The sequence below is a fragment of the Melospiza georgiana genome, chromosome 1 (genome assembly GCF_028018845.1).
Source record: "Melospiza georgiana isolate bMelGeo1 chromosome 1, bMelGeo1.pri, whole genome shotgun sequence".
NCBI lineage: Eukaryota > Metazoa > Chordata > Aves > Passeriformes > Passerellidae > Melospiza > Melospiza georgiana.
The window spans coordinates 81,060,837-81,086,750 of NC_080430.1; the positions used below are offsets into that span (position 1 = coordinate 81,060,837).

Sequence of the window (25,914 nt, forward strand, 5' to 3'; positions counted from 1 at the left end):
CCAGCATCTGTCACTTACATAGGTACCACTTTGTTTCAGATGCACTTTATTGAAGATAATTTTCTTTTTTATGGATTTTTCTTACATACACACATCCCCAAGCACATATATACATATATATATATATATATATATATATATATATATATATATATATATATATATATATATATATATATATATATATATATACACAGGCACACATATGGTTCAAACTCAGTGCAACCCCAAACCTGTCTCAGTGTTTCTTATGAGCCTCTCTGCATTTATCTCTAAGACTTGTGATTATCCTCACCTGAAGCTCCTCTATTTTCACCTCCCATTTCTGTTCCTGGCATGATTTGGCTGGCACCTCTGACACCTGATAAGCCAGCAGATCTGTTTCTGTATGTCCTTTCTGGATTCTTGAGACAACATTAATCTCATCTAACTTTAAATATCTAGGGCAGAGAGATTTATGCTGGTCACTGCCAGCTCCCACTGCAGTCAGCGAAGAGAACCAGTCCCTTCTGAAGACCCACCCCTCTGGCTGTCCATGTGCCCCTGCCTTCCACTGACAAGGCAGAGAGTCCTGGCTCAGGTGACCTGGTTCAGATGCAAACATCCAAACTGGCGAGGTAAATTCCACTGTCTGTTTTAGATTTTTATTAATTCCCCGCTGTTAATATGCTCAAGATCAAAGATCACAAAAATGTACATTTTCACAAGTTATCACTTTCAGCTGAAACGCTTTTGTATTCCTGAACACAAATAATATGCAAATCATTAAAAAGCCCACTACAAAAATACATACTTATTTATGGTACGTCTGTTTGTTCCAAAACAAGAATAAAATATAGATAAGTTTATTGATAACTGTCAATGTTACTGTTGATGCAAAATAGATAATAATACTCTATACTTAAGTATTATAACTTTTCCCCATGCAGAGCAAAACCAAATCTAAAATAAGAAAATTATTTAATTCAGTGAAAAAACTTTCTTTTAATAAATAAAAGTACTTGCTGTGCAGGTTTTGACGAGATGAAGTTATTACAGCTATCAAGCCTTCTTAATTAAAATCTACAAATCATTTAACAAAACTGAACCCAAACTTTCAGAAAACAAAACAGCCACAATAGAGAACTCAGGTGTTTGTACTTATAAATATATATATATACACACATATACACACAAATAAAAGGAGCATAAGGGATAAAATAGCTTTTCTTTACACAAAGGAACTGAGCACACTCCACAGACTCCAAGCATTACCATGAAGATACTTCATGCAGCTGCTTTGGCTCCTGCAGGCCCTGTTCCCATTTCTGCTACGGGCATGCATTTTATCCTGCAGGTTTAATAAAACAAACCTGCCTCTCCCTCTATATCTCTAGGATAAGGAAAGGAGAGGCTTTGTTTCTTAATAAATCCCACCCTCTTCAATATAACCATTAGCCTGTGGCATTGTAAGCTTTTCATAAATATTTTGCGAGATCTAATACTTCTTCAAGTTAAAGCCCATTATTTTGAAATAATCAAAACACATTGATTCTTCTAGAAAACAGAACTGAGCAAAATGTTCCGTGTAGGAAGGTAAATCTTATTTACTTGTCCTGGACATACTTCTTCAAACACAGAGGTCTAAATTAAATATATCAATCTTAGGCAAGGAGATTAATACATAATCAGAAGATAAAACATATATGCAACACTGCTGAATTCATATAATGCATTAAAAAATTAATATTTTCTGAAAATGCAGTGTTTTGACCTGTATTCCATGCAGAGCTTTCTCAGATGAATTGCAAAGGAAATCTTGGCAGGTAATGTTGAAATCAGCCCTTAAAGGATTTACAAGTTGATCAAAGCCATACACAGCCACTGGCTGTGACTCTGTTGGGTGTTACCTCTTAACGCTGCCCTTTTTACCTTGGAGAAAGCAATGTACTTTACTCACTTACACAGGAGATCTTCCATTCATCTGGCACAGTATTCCTGTGTGCTGATTCTTCCCCCTGTGTAACAGTTCTTCCCCTTCAGGGAGCATCACTGGATACAGAGAGTTCCATTTCCCATGTCTGAAGTTAAGTCCAACCTGCTGCTGCTTGCTGTGCCCATCCCTGGAGAGAGGTGCTCTGGCAACAAGGGAAGCCAAGTGGATTTCAAGCAGCCATGCAGAGGCCCCAGTTTATATCCTCCCATCCCAAGTAAGTGCAAGTTAAATAGCATGGAATATAAACTGTGGGACCTCGGGATTTCCCTCCTCTGTGAGTCTTCCTCCCTAGCTAGAGACAGATAGGAGTAGGGAAAGGCAGTCATTGCTTTAGGCACTTGAGTATAACCCATCCATGGATGTCAGAGTAAACCCTTAGGCTAGCAGCAGAAAGCCCAGCATAACATTTGCCTTCGTTTGTCAGGCAGTCCAATACTTTTTGTCTGACAGCCCTCAAACATAATTTTTTAGTCCCAGATAGTATAGCAATATATTTTGTGGTTTTTATGGCTGACTGATGGTGAACTGATCTGCAATGGGAAAGCAAAATGTTTGCACAATAAACCCATAAACCATTTTGTAATCATTAATGAGCATTCTTAAGATTTTACTGCTGCTGATTAGAAACCTAATTCACTGGAACTGGTCATTCACTATACAATACAAAGGAAAAAAGAAAGTCACTGGTCCTTCACGTTCTGAAAAGGGGAATGTGATAGTAGTGGTCATCCTCAGTCAGGAGAGCAATCTCATTCCATTCCCTTCGGTATTCAGCTGGATACTTCACTTGAAATTCCTCTGTATTAAACCTATGCAGTCTGTAAACTCGTATCTTTACTTCAAGTAAGTATCCAAGAAGACACAGTTCAACCTAAAAATGAAAGAAATCTGTAAGACATTTATTTCTAGGCTTCAAAAACTAAGCTGAAGGTAATCCAAGTTAAGGCAAGTCATTTAGCTTCAAAATAGCCGACAAAGAATAAAAGGAGCTCTTTTGCTAGTGGAGTAAAAGCATTAAAAGTTTGAGGGGATTCCCAACAGCCCTTCCCCTTCTCTTTTGCATGTAGAAACATTCATCCTCTGCCTGGCACCATAAATAACCTGCTCCCAAGCCAGCTCACACAGCTGACTGGGGAGCAAGAAAGGAATAGCTGTTACCAAGACTGATACAACCTGAAAAAATAGGAAGCCTGCCACCTTGTGATCACTTGCTACATATGGAAAACATTACAGCACAAGCAAAAGGTTTCTTGGTACTTCACATATATGAAACTAGAGAACTAGCATCTTCATTGATACTTCTTGCAATGGATTGCTTAATCAGGAAAAAAAAAAAAAAAAGGTTTGGGAAAAGTTCATATCCTTGGGCATAGCCAGACAGAGCAGAACTTTGTCCAGTTATAATCAAACTGCTCCTAAATCTGACTGCATCTCGTAACAATTGACTTGATAACTGAAATCGATTGTAAAAAATAATTTCAACCATCTGAAAGTGAAACCATTTGCAGAGTGGCAGTGTGGAGTTTGTATGTCAGCACTGAACTTCTCACTAATTATAAAACAGGAAACAAAAAGCTTAACTTATAAAGGTGATTAGTAGAGTTCTTACTACCTACTCTTAATAGGCATTAGATCTCAGGAGAACCACAGGGTGGGAAGAAAAAAGTGATGCTACAGGATTTGGCATAGTGGAACAGATAGGAAAAGAAAAACAACTGGTCAAAACAGCATAATCTAAAACTATTTTAAATATCAAAGTTACTACTGTTCTAAACTATGTCTTATTGATAACCTGTAGCATTTATTTTTGGTCCGCTCTTAATGCAGTTTTTTTTTCTGGAAGATAAATGGCTATCCTCAGTCTACTTAAAAAAAATGGGCCAGCTATCATGGATGATGTATAATATAATCACCTGATCACTACAAAGGTGGAGTAAGTTTTGTGATTTTTCATCTATATCCTTACCTGGTCTAAGCAAATAGAGTCCCCTATGGAGTTCAGATGATTCATCATGAAACTCAGAGGGTCAGATGAAGAGTCACGATCAAAGAGGAGGCTAAAAAGGTTGTGTACAGGTTTGCCCCTGCTCTTTATCTGCTCATAGGCTTCGACAACTTCATAGAGCATGATGAATTTTATGGCCTCATAAAGTTTGTATTCCTTGCTTTCATCAGAAAATAGTGTATTACACATGCTTCCTCTTTCTTCATGATCTCTTGTAGCACTTATTTCAGCCCACTGGAGCACACAGAAAAAGAATATAAGCAAAATTATTAAGAATTCTATTTAACACAAAAGATTGCAAAACAGGAACAAAAGCCTGGTCTAAGTGTAAAGCAGCTATGAATCGACAGAGCCCAGGCACAACAGCATTTGCAGGCAGCAGCCCCCAGTCTGATCAAGGCCAATGGTTTGAGGTACAACAAGGCCAAGTGTTGGGCCCTGCCTGGTGACAGCAACCCCAGGCTGTGCTACAGGCTGGGGACAGAGTGGCTGGAAAGTGGCTCAGAGGAAAAGAGTGGAAAAGGCAGAGTGCTGGTCCAGCAGCTGCACATGAGCCAGCGTGTGCCCAGGTGGCCAAGAAGGCCAAGGACATCCTGGCCTGTACCAGCAATGGTGTGGCCAGCAGGAGCAGGGCAGTGATTGTCCCCCTGCACTCAGCACTGGTGAGGCCACACCTCAAATCCTGTGTTCACTTCTTGTCCCTCTCTATGAGTAGGACATTGGAGGTGCTGGAGTGTGTCCAGAGAATGGCAGTGGAGCTGGTGAAGGGTCTGGAGCACAAGTCTGATGAGGAGCAGCTGAGGGAGCTGGGGGTGTTTAGCCTGGAGAAAACAAGGCTGAAGGGGAAATCTTATCACACTCTACAACTACCTAAAAGGAGGGTGTAGCCAGGTGGGAGATTGGTCTTTTCTCCCAGCTAACATGTCATAGAATAAAAGGAAAAGGCCGGAAGTTTTGCCAGGGGAGATTTTGATTGGATACCAGAAGAAAATTCTTCATCAAAAGTGTTGTTAAGCATTGGAACAGGCAGTCCAAGGAAATGGTTGAGTCACTGTCCCTGGAGATATTTAAAAGTATAAATGTAGCACTTGTGGACATGGTTTAGTGCTGGGTTAATGGCTGGGACTTAACGATCTTAAAGGACTTTTCCAAATTAAATGATTCTATGATGATGGAGGTGGGAAAGGCAGCAAAGAACCCTGTTAGTAAAAACAGGCAGAAATCCATCTCACTGGCCAAACACCATCTTTACTAAAAAAAAAAAAACAAACAAACAAAAAAAAAAGCTGGGAGTGATACCTCATGCCCAGTAATAGCATAAGGCATCACAGAGTTGCTTTGAAACCATTTGTTAATTGTAAGGATTTAGTCATTCTTTTAACTTAAATTTTTTTTTCTTAAAAATGCAGATTAAATGCTTCATGCACTACCATCAGCTAAAAGAACTAAAACAAGCTAAAAATGAAAGCCAAATAACCCAACACTGGGAAATGCAAAGAGCAACCAGAACAAAACGATAACTGCACCTTACAACTACCAGGCCCACCTCAAGAACATGCAGCACTTTGGCACAGCAAGGGCACAGGCAAGGGACCAAATCATGTTTTAATCCCCTCTTTTTCTTTCTCATGCTTTGTTTCTAGAGCTTAAATTAGTCTGTTTGGGGTTTTGTTTTGTTTTTAATTAACAACTACTACCACTGCAGATGTGCCGAAACCCCAGAGGAGCTCAAGAAAGGTGCAAGGTCTTGACAGGCCAACTCTTTATCTCTCTTTCAGAAGGCTTTGGGGCTACTAAATCTCCCCACGTTTTAAATATTAATTATATTAAATAAGAATATTATAATATAATTCTTATATTAAATAAGAATTATAGTCCTGGGTTGGGGATGATGGCAATCTGGCAATGCTGAGCAGAGGGGTCAGTGAGGCTGACAGGTCTTTGCAATCAAGTGCAAGCTTACAGAGAGAAATTATAGCAAAAATTGATGATTAAAACATTTAATGGGGATAGAAGCAAAGAAAATACAATTGTTTTAGAAGAAAATTCATTGTTTGTTTACTCCTTTCCAGCTGGGAGGGAATCTAGAAGCATCTCATACACCATGTTTACTTTTAATCAAAATGATGAGATACTTCAGGAGCCACTTGATGGTAAGGACTAGTTGTGGGGACGGTGACCTCCCTAACTTGCAGGAAACTCCTGAGTGCTTGGCCTAGTGGATCACCAAAACCTGGATTCCCCTGCAGGAGAGGCGATGGCCCTCCCAGCAACTCAGCAGTGTGAACCTGGGAGGGAGGCTGGCTGCCCCACAAATATGCACAAATATGCAACCAGAAGTTCCTTAACTCTGTCTGAACCCAATTCTCAAGGCTTTTATTCCTCCCAACCATTTCCCAGATACTCACGTTTGTCTTTAAGGCCTCCATGCATTTGCGCAGCTTCCCAAAGGCATTGGGGCCCGTGTACCTTTCTGGCCCAAAACTGTACTGCTGAATCCAGTTACAACCTTGAGAATACAAAAGCTTTTCAGGGAGCTGGGAAAAAAAATAAAAGGCAAGCTAATCATAACCATAGCAAGAAGCAGAGTATAAGGTTATATAAATTTGTCTACATACAATTTACAATGTGGTTCTATCAGCTGTTTGTACAGTTCAAACAACAAAGTAAATGGACCTCACAATTCAAATGCTACGAAGGAGGAGCCACTTAACTGCCAAGTCCTTAAGAAACTTTTAAAACAGGGCCAGCCAAAAAAAAAAAGATGAAAATATGCTTTAGCAAAATATATAACCCACACTCTGGAAAAACTGGATATTTCCAAATTTAGTGAGGTATTCAGGATTACAGACACCTTCCAGTCTGCACACACATCTCTACAGGCAAAAGCTATAGATCCCACCTCCCTGTCACTGTCTCCTGAAAAAGCTCCTGGAGTTCAGGGCAGGATACCTGCTGCTCCAGCAACACAGCAGCTCCTAAGTGAGCCACTGAACATTGCATGGATGTGGATGGGGAGGATGCAAATAACCTCTTGTGTTAAGGGAGTGACATCTAGCAGGGTAGCAGGAACATTAATACATTCATCCATCCACTTCTACTATTTTTTTTTTTTTGTTACATCATTTAGACTCATGATCACATCGGTATATTTAGATTAGGGACAGTTTTTCAATTAAATGCAGTTCAATGGGTTTGAAAAACTTCTCTTTGAATTCTGACAGTGATTCTCCATTTTGACAGCCAGCATACCACTTTTCACATTGAACACAGCTTTCTTCTGCTGTGCATGGATAGCTAAAATGTGTCCATTTAGGAAATTAATTTTACCTTCAATATATCTCTTTCCTTCATCCATGAAGGAAAAGGAATGCCTTGGCTGAATATCTGAAAAAGCACCGCTCTTATTACACTGTAGTTGTCCCTCCTGACTTGTCTCAGGTATTTGATATGACAGCTCCTAAACAATTCTTCATATGCCTAGAAACAGACCAAGAAAAATTAGCACTAAAAAATATTAAGCCTTGGAAAAAAACCCCATGTTGTTTGAAGTCCAATTCCAAACTACTCCCTCCCATAAGAGGGAGCTACGGGAACAAGAGAGTGTATTTTTAAGATTTATACACGCAGAAATGTTAAACACAATGTTTTTGTAAACACCTTGGACTGGCGCTGCCCATTAAGAGTGATTCTGCATTCCTTCCAAACCCCAGCAACTCATTCGAGTCTCTGCACTGTTGCTACTGTAAACATTCACATGGTCAACCAAATTAGAGCAGATCAACATAGATTTAACCTCAACCATTCTAACAATTTGCACTGACATGTGAGATGCAGCAGCAAAAGGGCAGGAATGAGTATATGGAGAAAACTACTTCTGGCAAAAAACATCTCCTTACATTGACCTGAACCCATGGTGCAACACTGACCTGAGGCACAGCAGATCTGGCAGCTCTGTGCTGAAGTGGACGGCCCTTGGTCCAGCTACACACTCTGCATTACCACTGGCTGCCATCTGAGCCCTTGCTGAGACAATTCTGAGCAATAAACTAGCAGAGAATTAGGGAGAGGACTCTACAAGTCCCACAGGCTCCATCACTTCCAGTTTGCTTCCTGAAGGGGGCAGCAGGATGGTCTCAATTCCTCATCCTCGGTTTGTCTTGGTTACTCCCTCACCCCACCCCACCACCACTTCTCAGCTGCACTCTGTCCCCTTACCCTTACTGTACCAGCTGAGATAGTAAGCCTATTAGACTCTTTCTGCTGAGGGAGTTTCCTGCTGCTTCAGCAAGCTTGAGGGCCTCAGAGAAACCTCTTTCTAGATGACCTGCTTTATCAGCTCACCATCTGGGTGTACCACATCCAAAAGAGGACAGGAGCCAGCACAAAAGAGGGAGAAGGACTGTTTAGCTAGGACAAGGACAGAAAAAGGGAGAGACAAGACAAACATGGGATTGTTCCTTTTGGGAACAAGCAAGCATGATATGCTGGATCTCACAAGACCTCATCCTAAAATGCGCTCCTTACCATGGCAACTTCTACATGATGCAACCAGACATCCACTGACTGCTCCATATACAGGAGTCTCCTTTTCAGGTCTGGTCATCCACAAGGCTCACAGATTTTCTGAAAGGCTTTTTGCCCAGTATGGGCTTGCAAATTTATTAGAAGTTTTGCTACCTTCTGTTACTTGCTCCTCCAAATAGTTTTTTTCCCTTGTGTGTTGTCCTGTGAACTCTTGGTACTGCTGCATTCCTGCATTTAACGTGGCAAAACTGTATCTTTTCTCTGTTCATCACCTGAACCCAATTCCAGCTTTTTGAAAACTATCTTCTTTTTTCTACAATGCCTTTATGCTACTGTTTATCCTTACCAGTAGGATAAACTTCTTTTTACCCTTTAAGTCCTTCTTGATATGCATTTGCTCTGAGATTCTGATAGCATGACCTAAAGCCAATACATGTCAAATACACCAGTGCAGTTGAACTGCCTGTCTTGCCAGCAGCACCCTGTGCAGGGGAAGAGAAGGCACTGGCACAGAAGCACCTGGGCTGGGTGCAGAGCTGGAGCAGAGGGACGGTGCCCAAAGGCATGGGATGGCCACCATCCAGCACCCCAGCTCCCTGCCTGCTGGGCAGCACCCAAGCTGGCACAGGTTAGATGCCAGCTCCTGCCCTGCCTGCCACCAGCTGCAGCTGATGATGCTGGAGAGGGCAAGGCTGCCAAGCATGGGCCCTCAGAGCCTGGAAGAGAAATGGATGTGGTGCTTCCTTCCTCCCTGGAGTAAGAGTTTTTACCTTAACTCAAAGGCTGGCCAAGTAACAGCACCTAAGCCAAACCACATTATTTGGGTTTGGGCTTTAGCACTGGGGATGATTTTTCCTGTTAAGGTTGCTGGTGCTAGAAGAGGGAATTTAGAACATATACAAGACTAAAACCTGATCTACATTTTGACCTGCACTGCTGCATTCTTTATTTAGACCTGTGTTTGTGCTGTCCCATTTGCTTTTCATTTGACTAGCCAGTGCAGCAGGCCTTGATAGCTGCTGCAGCTGTTTGTGCTGAGAGTGCTACTCCTTTTCCAGGAGCTGGTTCTCCCCTGTCCTCATGCAGAGATTAAAATTTAACTCTTACCTCCCTCATCTGTTTGGCCTGCTTTGTTTCTCCTTTCCATTCTCTTGCACTATAACCAAGTAGATCAACTTCTGGCAGCACACTGAGATTCCCTAAATTGAGATTGATTCACAGATTAGTTATGTCCTGCTGTTGTGCATCTAAAGGGAAGCTGTGAGGGTCATTAATGAATGTGGAGTGACAACAAAAAGCTTACTTATGAGTTGCCTCTGAAGGTAGTTGCTCCACCTGAAACACAAATGATGGAACAGGTGTCAAAGAGGGGGTGTTGAATATCAGTGTTTACTGAAATAAACAACAGTGTGGAAGATTAAAGTCTGCATAATAAAAACCTACCGTTTCAGCAGCTGTGCTAAAAAGCTGTACAGCCTTCTGCAATACCAAAAAAGAGCAGTGAGGAAGGACATGCTTAACATTAGCTGCACTTTCACTTTCTGCCACATGAGACACAGGGATTCCTTGCTGGCTGTTTTCCAGGACCACACCTCATGCCTTCCTAAAATAGGGATCAAAAGAGAAAGGAAAAATCTTATCACTGTTTTGAACTACTTGTTTCTGTTTGTTTTCTTGCAAAAAGAAAGATCATCCAAACATGATATCACTTCAAATGAAACACAAAACATGACATGCAAAAGATTAATATATTTTACTTAAGGTTTTCAAGTTTCTAGGGCCTTGGGAGCATAGAGTTCACATTTCCACAGTATCCTGCACACAGTGAAGGCTACATATGTAGTTACAATGGAGTCCCAGGAAGACTGGCATCAAACACACTAATCAATAACAAAAAAAACAAAAATAACAAAAAACTGTTATTCTTTTTTACTTCAGGATGTGCTGATTTAGAGACGTGTACTGTCATTATTTTGTCTCTAAGTTGTGGCTTTAAAGACACGACTTAAAAGGTTTGTAGGACTTACTTGTAGTCAACAAATGGGCCATATAAGGCAATATTAGCTGACTAAGCATCATATGACTGCCTGGGGAATTAAAGGAATGTTCCTGCCTCAATTTGGGTAAATTTAGGGTCAATTTAAAACTCCAGAGAAAGATTCTCCCCAGGGATTTGGCAGAAAGCTCAGGAGATCATCACAGAGAGGGTACACGCTTACTTCACAGACATAAACAAGGACAAGGTTCTGTTGCTTCCCTGGCATTACAGACAAGGTTAGGGAAGGTTGTCTATTGTTGATGAGAAGACCTAGAAGTGAAAGAGGGCCTGGAGACTGAACAGTTGACAAAGGCATCATCTCCCTAAGTGAGAAATTTGAATTTAGGAAATTCTCAGAGCTCATGATGAACAGCTGCTCTGTTATTAACTTATTTATTGATTTAGTACAAAACCTTAAAAGAACTCAACTTTTTATAGAGGCATCCACAGAGAAGGCTGAAAAGATCCTTCTCCAGGGAGTCTGCAGAGGGGATTACTCATTCCACATAGTTTTACGTCAGCTGAACTTCTGCCCCTCCTGGCTTTAGCAGGAAATTTAAGAGGGGCTTAAGTTTTCCAAGTAAATTAAGCCCATGCACTGCGGACAACAATCCCGTCAAAGAGTTACGTATCAATTCTAACCTTAGCAACAAGATAAACAGTGATGCACTCATTTTTACGAGCACTGTTGCATATATACACAGAGCAGTGCTGATACTTGGCCTTTCCCAATATTCTGTTGCTTGAAGTTTTATTACAAGGTTTTGTATGCAAGTCATCTGGTGGTGAGACACAGACCTTGACTCTCCTGTGAACTAAAGGCACGTTAAGAGCTGTAAATGAAAAGGTGTCCATAAAGTTTAAGTAATCAGAGGTGGGGTTGGTGTGCTAGTTCTGAAGCTCCAGAAAACTCCAGTTTATTACTGATGCCAAATAAAAGACAACAAAATATCAGCTGTAAGGTTTGGAAATGGAAAACTTCATAGAAAAACCAGGAACTCCCACTTACAGCTAACACACACATATAAACACACTCCCACTTCCTCCTGAGGGCCACAGGTAGGCACACTCTCAATAAGCACACAAACTTCTACCTAGAGAAATGACAACCCCAGCAGAATCAAGCAACTGCAATTTTTTCTCTCTCTTCTTTAAGATAAATGCATCAGCATTGGAAAAAAAACCTCCATGGACTCTGAATAACTGAATCTTCTGTCCACTAGAACGGAACCTGATGGCTCACAGATGTTCAGCCCAAGGATCAGTATCAGCCCAGGGTATTCTGGATTTACACTGCTGTATGCAAACCAAATGACGACTGAAATTAACACCAGTTTAAATACACAATATCAAAGGAAAGTTGCAGCAGACTTTAATGTCATTACGTAAAAGGACTGTATGACTTCACTCCCACATTTGATTTTGAACAAACTAGCTCTATAAAAAAATCAAGAGCTGGTCCATCTGTTAAAATTACATACTTTGCATTATGGAGAACCAAGAAATACACGTGAATGCAAAATTTCTTCCCTTATCCCTTTTAACAGGCAGAAGGATGACAGCTCTGCATCAGTTTTTAAACTGAATCAAGCAATCTTTTGGAAAAGTTTTTGATGGTGATAATACTGAAAAAACCTCAGGTACTGGAGTTCAACCATCTCTCTTTCAATGCCTATGGCTAACAGGGGCTTGAGCAACTGCTCTTCAAGGAGTGCTGGGAAGCACAGGGTTACTGGTTTCCATCAGAAACACAAATCAGTGTCAGAGAACATGAGATAACCAAATAATGCTCGCCCATTTTTATTCAACATGGGTATTTCCCTAGAAGAAAGCCTAATGGACAATGGAAAAACCTGCAAACAAGTGATTTTGAGTATTTTTGCTACACTTGTATTGCAGCATACCCTGGACTTCAGGAACTCTCCCTCCTGTCATGGGAAAGCTGCTGTTCGAACAACACTCTGTGATTCAGTTAATATTTTCAGTGCTCGTGTCACATTTAGAAATTAATTACATTTTTTATTCAAGCAAATGACATTTAGAAGTAGCAGTTGGATCACAAAGTGCTGCTGGTAAAAATACATCATAAGCATAAATTAAAGAAGGCAGCAGCTTAAAATAGACCTTGCCACACCCCTCCCTGCACCTTTCAGAAGTCTTCAGAAACCAATGAGCAATTAAATTAATAACACATTAGTGGGGGGAACACAATAAGCCCACAGATTTTTACATTAAATCCATTCCCTGGAATAAGGGCACAATTCATCCTGCTCCTCAGGAGGCAGTGACAGCTAAGGAGCAGTTGGTGCTGTGACCAGCTGCTGGGCTTCCATCTTCTTGAAGACTGACTGTGAGCACCAGCATGACAGGGAGGCCTGACTCTTCTGCCATGCAGAAATTTGGAAGAACAGAGGCTGAACAGCGCTGGAGTTGATCAGGAGCTAATAGCAATGTTTATCTTACAGAGCAAGTAGTTCACCATGTTTTCTTTTCATGCCACATCAGCTTCCTGCTAGTGCCAAGCCTTAAGCTTTTGCCCCCTGCAAAGTCAGCAGGAGAGACACGCAGAAGGAAAAAACCAACGAAAAAGGCCAGAAAAAAAGATAAGTAAGAAACATCTGTTTCATTCTCAAGTAACTCAGGAAGAATCTCTAAAGGATTTGACTCCCTCACAATTTTTTTGGAGGCTGCCACCTTAATTATGTATAATTGATGAAATGCAAAATGTCAGAGATCAGTTGGGAACTAGCAGGCAGCACTGTATGCATTACTGAATATCCCAGCATGTCTGATGGTGCAATCACCCTTTATTGTTTTCCTCCATACCATTAACAAGGCCATCAGAAAGACAGCAGAGCATCTTCCCAAATTAAAACATGACAGAATGATTTCTTTTTTGGGGCATTCCTCTTCATGGTCTTTTTGGTACTGAAAGCAGGACATAGCACTTGTCACCATGAAGTGGCCAGGTTCCATACTCCCATCACACAAAATTATGTTCCCAGTTCCCAAAAAGCAGGTACACCCTCATTCAAAGAGGGAGGCAGAATGTGGGATGCCTCTGTGCCAGCCCTTCTGCTGCCCCACCTGAACCCCTCCTTCTCCCTCCTCTGTTGGATGCAGAGCTAGGAAGGGAGACCCCTGAACTGAGACATGCAAAGCTTGGCAGGGAGGCCCAAGTCTGCCTGTGTTCAAGGTGTGCATGCAGTTCTCCTCACGTTGCTGCACATTGCTGGTTTTCAGATTTTACATCATCAGCCCCTGGTATGTTACAGAAAAGGCTAAGTCCCTCTTTTAAGGGAAAACAAAGAAACTTACCCTCATAGAGCAGGCTCAACCATGAGGCACATGTGTACATAGACCTCAACTGAATGAACCAAGAGGGAGACACAGAAAAATTATTAATTATACAAATTCAACACCTACAGAAGATTATATCACATAGGAGTTTAGAAGAGAGAAATATGTCTTTTTAAGTGGTGCCAAGAGATTACAAATTCTTTTGTTTCCCAGTTTATGATCAGCATCACACACAAAAAAAAGAAAAATACTGAAAACAGATCAAACACCAAGATATGTGAGAAGCACTGCTTAAGTCAATAACTATTTCATTACAGACCCCTTCCTTTACAGAATAAAGCAACGTCAACTTGTTGAGCAACATTCATGTGCTCTAACAAACAGGAAAGATGAGGCTCTCTCCTTGATATAATAAGGAAAAGAAAATAATTTGCAGACAAAGATTCTAATCATCAATGACTTATCACAAGTTCAACCATGTCTGCTGATCAGATACCTTCTAATCAAAAAAAAACAAAAAACAAATGAGAATGCCAGCCCCAAACCACAAGTAGAATCACACAATTATCTAGAAAAGAGAATAGTTTTGGTAACACTGAGGCCCATCAGTTGCAAGAAAGGTTTTATTTACACAAATCTTCTGCGTAGGGCTTTTCCAAGAGCCCTCTTAGCTCCCTCAGTCTTTCTTTTTTTTTTTTTTTTTTTTTTTTCTGAAAAATACAGAGAATATAGAACTAGCAGCCTTCTTCAGACTCCCTGATCATCAACAGTAACTGGTGGTGGTAATGTATCTATCCAGTTGTGACACAACTTATTGCTGCTGTGCAGCAACAACTATAATGTGTTCTTACCTACTGGGTGATCACCTAAAATATACCCAACTAGAATTACAAAACCACTTTCAGCTATATAATCAAGATATTAATGCATGCCTTAGCCTGCACATACCATTTTCTCTCTACAAATGCCTACGAGAACAAAAGGAAAGTTCAGTTGTTCGTTTCCTGTACAATTCAGCTTCCTTTTTAAGGCACAGGGTGCTTCATCCAAGATGAATAATGCTTAGCCCCACTTCCATTTAAGTAAGAAACAGCATGACAGAAGCCTTCTGAGAATTTACAGTCCAGAATATTGGATGAGAAACACATGAAAAGCATTTCATGCCATTAAAAAAACATGAATCTCTCTAAAACTCTTATTCCTATTAAAAAAAAATTAAAAAATAAAATAACCTCCTTTTAAAGAAGGAACCTATGAAATATCTGCTACTGTTTTTTTCTTAATGTGGAAAAAAATCTGTTCCCATTCAGAATTGCTATTTAATGCCTGTACACTTCAAACAGAACTTACGTAAATGCACTAAATCTATTATTTGAAAGAAGCCCACTCTAAGAATTCCTATTCTGCCTGCTGCAGAGTTGCATGTTGAGTCACCCCTAATGCCACTCATGGTTGCTTCACAATTCTCAAAATGCTTTTCTTTTCTTTTTTTTTTGCCATGCTGAATCCAAACGATAAAGGAAATAGAATGAAGGAATAACAGAATAAAGGAAATACTTTCCTCCTGAGCATCCCAAGTATAAATGCATATTTTTTTTTTTTTATGTTGATATGCCTAGATAACTGAAACCTGGTTGGGGGGGAAAAAGAAGTCTTAAGTCTTTCTTAGCAGTAACAGTAATTTTTCTCCTCCTGATTTTTAAATCTTGTTTGCTAGAGAGCACAGGACCTGCACCACCCACCCCGCCCTCCAAGGATGCACAGTCACTAGGTGGCTGGGCACACCACCGGCAGCATTCCTCCTGGTCTCTCCAGGCAGCTGCCCCACTCCTGGGGTTTCCCAGTGCAGGAAGTGCCCCTGGCTCTGCCTGGATGCTTTGTAAGCACACGACACAGGACAGTCCAAGGAATTTTAAACTATCTGGTGATAAAAAGTTATCCCAACTGATATCCAGGAAAACAGCAGGATCAAGTAACCCATGACAAACAAAAAAGTCAACTCTTCTGAGCTTGTTCACTGTCCAAGCAGAAAGCCAGCCCCATCTCACCAAACTATATCCATGCTGCTCATCATTCCCATCTCTGTACTGGGTCTGACTGCTGCACCCCACACCCACACAGATTTTGTGTCTGTCTTCAGAGCAGGGCCCTCTCCTGAGTGCACCCAGTTCTGTGCGCTGATGGTGCAGAGCTGTGCATTTTTCACGTGGATTAGTAATTACATATAATTTATGATTAATAATCACAAATTATTCCTATCTCCTGGGGGTGCACCAGATCACAAAGCCCGTGCTTCCTCAGCAGGTATGTGCAGAGTTATTCCAGCAGTGTTTTACTTGTGTCTCCCCTCTTTTCAAGGTCAATTAGAAGCACAAAGCAAGGTCAAAGAAAGCAAAATATCAAAGCCATCACTCTGAATGCAAATGGCAGAAATTGCTCTTGCATCTCTTCCCCTCTGCCTCTCAGTGCCCAGTCTGACCAAAGCCAAAACTTCAGCTTTATTCTGCACAGCTCATGGTACTTGTATGGAAGTAGCTGGAGTGTTTAAAGCCTGCTCTCTCTCCATCATCTCAAGGGCAGCACTTCCAAACTGGCATATTTTAATTAGCTCAAGCACACAGGAGTCCTCTGCCTTTTTGGGAGAGTGCATTACCAGGCACTTCTGGCCTAAAATACTACACAAAAAAAAAGCATACTGAAAGGTAAAACTGACTGCATCAAGATAATCACTGAAATTTAAGTTATTCCTCAGTGTAATACCAAATTCATATCTAACAGAAACATTTCATAAAAAGGTGATCCAAGAACTCAGAATATTCTGTGCAAGAGCTTTCTACTTGTAAAAGCACATTATTAGTAGCATTAGTATTATCATGCATAATAACATCACTGTCATTACTGTCAATGCTAATGCACAGTTGGTATTTTTACAGACATTTGGATGCAAGAGAACTTTTAAGCAAAGCACTCCAGACATCAGTCACAGGGATCAATAGACCACAGCTCCCTGACACCTCTGCATTTGCTCAAACTGCCTAAAAACCAGACAGCTACGTGGCAAGGACTAAATGAAATACTAATCATGCACTCCTGTAAAATACAGCTAAGTGTGACCTTGCATATTGAGCTCTTTTTGAGGGCCTGTCACTTGGCAGACAAAGTAAGCGTGACTTACTCTGTGAAGTAAGAAAATGAAATACAGGGTCCTGGACAGTTTCTGTCATGGAGCCCAGCAGTATAATTTTTAAAGTTCTTCATTTATATGAAACCCCCTATTTTAAGGCCTTGGCCTCTGGCAAGAAGGTCACAGCTGAAATTCACGTGCAGGAAATAATCCAAAATGAAACCACAATTGAAGAACAATAAACATATCTCCAAGCTGCTCACAGACAAACCCCTGGCATGGTGCTGTGCTCAGAGCAAAACTGGGAAAAGCAGGTAAGGCTTCTCTTTGTCGTACAGATAGACCTGATCTTGATCTATCTTGATCGATCTTGAAACCAGTGTTTAAGTTTGCAAAAGACTGATTTTGCACAAACTTGGCAATTCAAACCTTGCTGGCCATTCGAGGGAGGTGATTCTGCCCTCCCCTGTGGTGAGACCCCACCTGCAGTACTGCATCCAGCTCTGGGACCCCTGGAATTAGAAGGATGTGGACCTAATGGTGCAAGGTCCATGGAGGAGGCCATGAGGATGACCTGGGGCATGAAGCACGTCTCTAATGAGAACAGAATAAAAGAGCTGTGGTTGTTCAGCCTGGAAGGCTCCTAGAAGACCTTATAGCACCTTCCAGTACCTAAAGGGGCCTACAGCAAAGATGGAGATGGACTTTTTATGAAGGAATTTAGTGACAGAAGGGGTGATGGCTTTAGATTGAAAGAGGGCAGGCTTAGGTTAGATATTAGGTAGATTCTTCACTGTGAGGCTGGTGAGGGCACTGGGACAGGCTGCCCAAAGAAGTGGTGGATGTCCCATCCCTGAAAGTGTTTAAGGCCAGGTTGGATGGAGTTCTGAGCAGCCTGCCTAGTGAAAAGTGTCCCTGTGCATGGCAGGGGGTTGGAACCAAAAGGACTGCAAGGTCCCTTCCAACCCAAACCATTCTGTGGTTTCCTGGTGGCAGCTGACCTTCAGGCAGTGCCAAGCACCTTGCCTTGGAGCTGCTTTGCTGCACAGACACAAGGGCAGACTTAAGGATGGTCAAAGCCTCACAGACACCACATCATATCAAGGCACCAGTTTGATGCCAAGGTACGCATTTCTCACTTTCAAAGCATCATTTACCCAATGTGACTACCCTGCCCTGGAAACATAAATGCTGAACACTTCAAATATGGGGAAAACCTTAGCAACATGCTATGTATGGACAAGGCACTTGAGATGGGGTCCTGCTGAAGAAGAACTACCAAAAGGACCAGAGACTGAGCACATACAGCCACATCTTGCCACACCTTTAACCCTCCACCATCACAGAGTAGGGCTCAAGTAAGAGAACACGTCTTCTGCTCAGCCGACAGCATTCTCCTCAGAAAGATGTCTGTTGAAAGAAAAGTGCAGGCAGTACAAGCTGCCTTGCTGGACACATCCCTCTGCACAGGTACATAGTGACATCTGTCCTCACTGGTGACATGGGGACAGGAGCCAGAGACACACACTTGCTCTCTCTGTCAGGAGCTTCCAGCATGTCCCCATAGGCTGCAGAGAAATCCCAGGCACTCTGATCTGGAAGATGCCAAAAATGCATAGTGTGCAGAGCAGTGAAAAAATGGGAAGAAGCTACAAGCACAGCATAAGGCTGAAAAGAAACCAAAAGATGCTGACTTCCAAATTTCTCAGAAAATTCATGAAGAAAGCTGTACAAGTTTTGAAATATTTTACAATGTTTGCCTTCACTTGAGCCCTCTCAAGAAGTGGACAGTAGTCTCCTTACTTCCTTTATGTCCTCATTTATGCTGGGACACAACTCTTTTGGGTTTTTTGTAATGCTTTTGTGTTATCAAGCAACAGATAGTCCAGTCATGAGTCACATTGTTCATGGGGAAAAAAACCAAACCTTTCATCAAACCAAATTTTGTAATACACAAACCAAACTCTAACACCTCAGAATTGGTACAACATTCCTAGCAACAAACACCCCTCTTAAAACTGCCAGTGACTGCTTTTCCATTGCTGTGGCTGAAGAAGTGGAACTCGTGTTTTCTATCATGAAACTCTGACCTTTCCACTAACAGGCAGCTGTTTCTCTGTCTTCCTGAAAGGTACAGCATTGCTGTCTGATCCAGAGCACTGCAACCATGCACTGAGGAACTGGCATCTGCCATGCTGGGAATGCCAGCAGTGGAGCACATGGGCAGAGCTCCCTGTTGCTGCTGCACACTGGCACCAGGCCAGCTGCACCAGGCCAGGAGTGAGGAAAGGATGCCCTGTGCTCACTGGGCCTCCCCAAATTCCATCAAAGCAGAAAACACATCTTGAAGTGACTCAGGGCCAGATGTCAGAAAGCAACCCAGGTTAGTGTTTCACTTTAAAGAGTACTGTAACTCTTTCAGAAGTCAGACCGCCATCAAATGCCACTAGAATATGACTTAGGCAGCCCAAAGGTAATTAAAAAAATAATTTCACAGCCTAAAACAGGAGGAGATTAAGAAGCTCCTTAAGGTAAACCTTATGCCATTCTAATCACACCCAAATTTAGTTATGCAAGTGTAATGAAAGCAGTGTAATTATATTCCCTTTTGACTCCTGAGCACTGGTTATTCCCTGTGTTTTTAAAACAAGTAAATTATAACCATAATAATCTCTCCTAGGACAGTCTGGCACCCACAGTTCAGCTGTGTGGGGTCAGGAGGTTCAGCAGAAGTATTTCTGAAATCTCAACTCATTTGCCTGGGTAGTCATGCAAGATCAAACATTTTCAAACATTAAGCTCAAGAAAAACTGCATACATTTTGGAAAAACCCTTTCATGTTTGTTGTCTGATCCTTGGTAGATAAGATGTGAAGATTCAACTGGAAACTGTATCTAAGAAACAGGTGGACAGAAAGTCGTGATGCTGAATGGGAAATGAACACCACCTAGGCAGGTGGTGGTGTTTTTTCACTTTAACATATTCCAAACAGTTAAAGTCAAAAACCCCTTACATCCAAAAATGGCAAAAAACCTCAGAACTACAAAAATTAATTTTTTAAAAATCCCAAATACAGATACTTATCCATAAAAGCACTTAGATTTAAATGTTGACAAGCAGTTCATGCTGTTTCTCCCCTCCAAAATCAATTCCAACACCCTTCACCTGGTAGTGTTTTATAGATATGAAAATGGCATCTTTTCCTCCTACCACCAGGAGACCACCCTCAGTTTCTAATCAAATTATCTGTCCACTAGCAAAGAAATGAAATTCTTGAAGAAGCACGCTTCAGTGACTACAAAGAAGCTTTCTTAGCCTGTCATTACTTCCTGTTTTACATATTTTGCCTCTTTGTTTCACCACTTGCTGAAACTGGAGCGGGCCAGAGGACGGAAGTGGGAATAACGGTACTTGCACGAATTAGCAATGGAGCAGGTAGCGCCGTGCTAGCTTCAACTCACCCACTGAATACCACAGAAATCTGTCTCTCTCTCCACTGCAAAAATGAAAGTATGAGCTGCATGCAATTTGTACAGCTCCTCCAAAGAGAAAACAAGCTGGTTTAGTAAGAAAGGCAGTGCAAAATGAGAACGGGATGAGTAACCATCAAAGCAGAAATGTACCACAGAATGTACAGCATTAAAGCAAGTTGATAGTGCACAGTATGCTCAGTCTGAACAACCCCTTCTCAGTGATATAAGAGATCACAGGATCATTTAGGCTGAAAAAGGCCTTTAAAATTAAGCCTAACTGTTAACCCAGCACTGCCAAGCCCACCACTAAACCATGTCCCCAAGTGCCGCATCTATATGTCTAATAAATATCTCCAGGGACAGTGACTCAACCACTTCCCTGGGCAGCCTGTTCTGATGCCTGAACGCCATTTCAGCCAAGAAATTTTCCCTGATATCTAATCTAAATCTCTCCTGGTATGACTTGTTACCTGAGAGAATAGACTGACCCCTAACCTGGCTACAACCTCCTTTAGGTAGTTAGAGAGCAAAAATGTCAACCCTGACCCTTCTTTTCTCCAGGCTTCCCTCTGCTGCTTTTCATGGAACTTGTGCTGCAGACACTTCACAACCACAGCTGCTCTTCCTTCTCTGGACATGCTCCAGCCCCTCAGTGTCTTTACTGTAGAGAAGGGCCCAGAACTGGATTTGAGCTGTGCCCTCAGCAGTGCTGAGCACAGTTGGACAATCGCTGCCCTGCTCCTGCTGGCCGCACTGTTGCTGACACAGACCGGGATGCCCTTGGCTTTCCTGGCCACCTGGATCATGTTCAGGATTCCTGACACCGAGAACCACCTGCACCCGGCCCTGTCCTGGATCCTCCTGAATCACACACACCTGCATTTATGAGCCCCTTTTTCCTAAACCTTCACCTTTCTGACGGGAATACAAGCCAGTCTGCAACACGTAGATTCACACTGCACATAGTAAGGAAAAGAAAAAACCAAAAAAAAATTACCGCCCCCGAAGCAAAGGCCCAAAGACCGGCCGAATGCCCGAGCTGAAAGAGGCTCACGCTGCTGTTTTACAATCCCGATCCCCACGCATGCCGGCGCCAATTCCGCCCTCAGGACACAGCAGTTCCCAGGGCAGCTCAGCCCCTCACGCTCCCGGCATTTCCCCTCACGCCCGCGGGCCCCGGCCCCACACGGGCGGGAGCACAGCCGGGCTGTCCTGCCGGGATAGCCCTAGGAGCAGCTTTCCGGCTACCGCCACTCCTGGAAAACGGCCCCCAAAGAGTCAAGTGGAAAATAAAGCAGGGGGGAAAATAAAGAAATTTGGCAAATAAAGCCAAACCCTCGCCGCGACTCCGGGGGCCCTCCGAGCCCGCCCACCAGCCCCACCGCGCCTCACCCGCTCGGCCGCTTTCGTCCTGCCTCCCCGGGGTCCCGCCCGGCTCCAAAGGCAGCGCCGACTCCTCCTGCCTCCCCGGGATCCCGCCCGGCTCCAAAGGCAGCGCCGACTCCTCCTGCCTCCCCGGGATCCCGCCCGGCTCCAAAGGCAGCGCCGGCACCGCCCGGGGCGGGGATCCCGCGGGGCCGCCCCGATCCCAATCCCACCTGGCCGTGCCCTGGAGCCGGGAGGGAGGGATAAGCCCTGTCACCGTCTCTCGGCCTGTCTCCCAGCGGAGTTCTCCATTTCCACAGCAACCCGTGCCGCTTCTCCGGCAGTGAGATACTGTCTGTGCTCGGGTGTCACACCACGCTCTTTTACATTTTGTAGCAGCATGGAATCGTGCCATGGTTTGACCTGGAAGAGGCCCTAAAGATCATCTAGTTCCAACCCTCTGCCATGGGCAGGGACGCTTCCCACTAGACCAGGTTGCTGAAAGCCCCATCCAACCTGACTCTGAAACTCTTCCAGGGATGGGGTTGCCTGAAACACTTCTAGGGATTCCAGCTCCCTGAATGGAGACCAACACCATCATCATCTGTTTAAAATATAGCCATTAAATGTAACCACAACTTAATAACTTTGAAGTTATTGGTTGTTTTTTGTTTTTTCCCTGCCATTAAATGTTGATTTCCTCACCTTTTAACAAAATGGTGTGCATTCATCCAAAAAGAAATTCCCCTTTGCCAAGTACCTTCCCTTATAATAGCCTTTCATGTGTTATTTCTCACATGTATGTAGAGAATTTGCATAGACTGGTATACTTTCTTTTCTGGCTACACATTAAAGAATAGTATTCTTCCATCTCATTAAGAACTTTGCAGGATAAACAGAAAGGAATTGTGATGGTCCTAACAAAGACTTAAGTCTTTTACAGAGTTACAAGCAGTTTGCTCCCATACAGAGCTAAGACAAACTTACACAATCTTCTGTTATTGGATTTTGTTTGGGTTTGTTTGGTTTTTTTCCCCTAAAATACCACAAGATATTAAAGTGGTTGAAGATCAAGACTTTTCATGAAACACTGAAGAGATTTATATCACCTGGCATGAATATCAGATTTTTCTTCCTCCATCTCAGTTAATCTGGGCAAGGAACAAAATAGGCAAAACCTGCTAAATATTGGTGTGCCAAGCATTCCCTTAGTTGCATTTGCAGAAAGTCATAGATACATTTATCCAAGTAAAAGAAAATCTAGGCTTAAAACCCAGCTAAAAATAGCAAAAGTAAACAGTTGACTTAAGAGGCCTAAAGCTGTCAGTTGTGTAAGTAGCACTGTGTGCCGCTCCATCAAAAAATCCATTTGAAAAAAATTTCCTAAGTGCCACCTCTGTGCCTCTCCACAGCACCAGTTTCCTGGTGCTTTCTCTCTGTACTTGCAGATTGTGTTTAGTGTAGCTGTGTCTCAGGAGCTGCAGCTGAGAGACATGCCAGAGTACAGCTCGCATGGCATCCACCTGCAAAGGCTTGAAGGTGGCTGGAATTTATTTATTTTATTTCCAGATCTTGTCTGCAGTTATCACATCCTTCAGCTTCTCTTTCCACCTTTTTTCATGTCTTGGCCAGGCCAGTGTTGGTGGCAGAAGATGGTTTAGCATTGCAGTTAAATCCAGGTTTGCATCTTTCTACATTCTCTTAACCTGTGTTAAGATCTTAGGATTTAATTGGTGATTTATCTGTGCAAGCAGGCTTGAAAGTGATTGTTTATCTGGCTGCTGACTCATCAGAGGAGAGAGATTAAATGTATGGTACAATGTCTACAGATCAAGCCCTGTATCAGTGAGTCCTTCCCACTTCACAGCTCTCTGCTCTCTCCCCCATGCATTTGCAATCTGGAGCATGGCCTTGGGCCTCTATGCATGGGGGTAAGCCCTGGGACAGTCAATCAGTCAATCAATCAATAAGTCAGTCAGTCATTCAGAGATCACTTACCTGAAACCTCTTGAGAGACTTTTTTAAACTAACACTGTCCATAGTGCCCTTTCTTTCTCCTTAAGCTCTTTCTGGACCTCTTCCCTGAGTCAATAAGAGTTTTCTATGACCTTTGCAGGCTTTGGCAGGAAAATGTTGTCTCTCCTCCTTATGAGTGAGATGGGACAGCTTCCACCTGCCTCCCTCCTTGGTGTTGGATACAAACACCACTGTAAGACTGAGCCAGGTAACACACAACCTGTTGGATACAAACACCACTGTAAGACTGAGCCAGGTAACACACAACCCTCCTGCACTGTTGGGCTGGTCTGTGTGTGCTGTTCCTGTGAGATGAATGTGGGTTAGGATAATCCTGGAGAGGGCAAACAAGATCCAGATCTGAGCTGGTATCAACAGCAGAAATGGAAATAGCAGCTAACTGGAAGGCAGTTTCTTTCACAGACTCTGCAGAATTGGAAACATGCTGCTTCAGAAAATGTCAGCTTCTCTAAAATATTTCAGAGAATCATAGAATGTTTAGGGCTGGAAGGAGCCTTGAAAAATCATCTAGTCCCACTACCCCTGCCAGGGATGGGGCATCCACAGCCCTCCTGGGCAATCTGTTCCAGTGTCTCACCATCCTCACAGTAAAGAATTTTTTCCTAATATCTAACCTAAATTTCCCCACTTTCAGTTTGAACCCATTACCCCTTGTCCTATCACTGTAGCTCCTGACAAAGAGTCCCTCTCCAGCTTCCCTGCAAGCTCCCTTCAGATGCAGGAAGGTTGCTAAGAGGTCTGCACACAATCTCCTTTCTCCAGGCTGAACAACCACAACTTTCTCAGTCTGTCTTCCTGGAGGTGCTCCAGTGCTCTTATCAACTTCATGGTCCTTCTCTGGACCTGCTCCCACAGAACACTGTAGGGAGACAGAGCAGGCCTTACACAGTGCATGCATTCAGTAGGTTTCAGCAGAAATAATGCATTCTCTGCTTTGCCTCTGAGTAGGCAGCAGCTCTGCAGGGACAAGGGGACAGCTCCAGGGAGCTCAGACTGGAGGCAGCCTAAACTGGATTATCTTCCTCCAGACTTCCTGGTCATGGCATTTTGCATATGTTTCTGATACTCAAACAGGGCTATGTGCTGATGGAAAAGTTGTACTACTTAGGGATATTTATGGCATTTTCTTCCTTTAGGGGAGTATTATGAACTTTCCCACAACATGAACCTCCAGGTTCTTCTGCAGGTCATGGCATTTTCCAGCTGCAGCCATGACAGTGACTACCTCCCTCTGCTTGTACCCACGTGAGAAGTGCACAGTAATTAAAACAAAAGCTTATACTGAAAGCCATTGCTAAGCAAGTGTGAAGACATTTTGCCTGGGTCTGTTTAAGCCCATGAATCGGTAGCCAAAGCAACTGCTGTGCTCATCTGCAGGTGAGCAGCAGGATTATAATCATGGCACAAAGAATGTTAGCAATTCCAAACAAGTGCTGAGACAAAGGCAGCAGCATCCAACCCAGTAAAAGTAGGAAGCCGAGGTGCAAAACTGGTGACAGCTTCCTCCTTCAGTTTTTCAAGCCCTTTTTAACAGTCAAGAACCATTTCCTTGTTTATCACAACTTATTACTACTATCAAGGTCAGGTGGTTCGACACACAGGTAAAAGTAGTAACCATGCAGCTGCAATCAGCAGCACAGGATTTTCTCTAGCTGATCACCAGTTTGTTGACATGCCAAAATTTATAGCACAGCAGAATGAACTTACCAACTCTTCTCTCTGAGCTAATTCTGCTTCTGTTTTTGTGTTCAATGAAGTGGTTTCTGTTCTTGCTGGCCCCTCTGTCATGTTGCCTCTGCATCTCCTCTCCAGAGTATCACCCCCAGCTGGACTTCTCTCCCCTGGTTGCTTTTTTCTGGGGTTAGAAAAGGAGTCTCTACAGACTCAGCTTGTCTTCACAGACCAACAAGCTGTGAAAGGATCTGGCTTCCTGTTTCATTTCCGCTAAAGTCTTCAGAGTCACACAGGCTGTCTATGCTTCTCCATATCCAAGCCACAAGAAAAAAATTGAGCATAACTCAGCTATTTATAAAGGTCACATTGCTATCTCGCCCTGCATCTCCCAAGCTG

At 42.7% G+C, this 25,914-nt stretch overlaps 1 protein-coding gene across 4 annotated transcripts; it reads right to left on the reverse strand.

Annotated features, from left to right (window-relative positions):
* Window positions 1-617: 617 nt before the first annotated feature.
* Window positions 618-25,662, reverse strand: OTULINL (OTU deubiquitinase with linear linkage specificity like). 4 transcript variants are annotated; one of them, XM_058023778.1, is made up of 8 exons: window positions 25,552-25,662; window positions 9,951-10,110; window positions 9,811-9,842; window positions 9,615-9,706; window positions 7,311-7,460; window positions 6,389-6,517; window positions 3,942-4,214; window positions 618-2,846 (listed from the first exon to the last, which is right to left on the reverse strand). In XM_058023778.1, exons 1-8 carry the CDS (start codon window positions 25,643-25,645, stop codon window positions 2,667-2,669), a joined length of 1,110 nt encoding a protein of 369 aa, XP_057879761.1. In that variant the 5' UTR covers window positions 25,646-25,662; the 3' UTR covers window positions 618-2,666. The 4 variants fall into 4 exon arrangements, with proteins under 4 accessions (XP_057879761.1, XP_057879770.1, XP_057879790.1 ...); XM_058023787.1 differs by lacking the exon at window positions 25,552-25,662 and adding an exon at window positions 22,041-22,135; XM_058023807.1 differs by lacking the exon at window positions 25,552-25,662 and adding an exon at window positions 21,835-21,995.
* Between the last annotated feature and the right edge of the window lie 252 nt (window positions 25,663-25,914).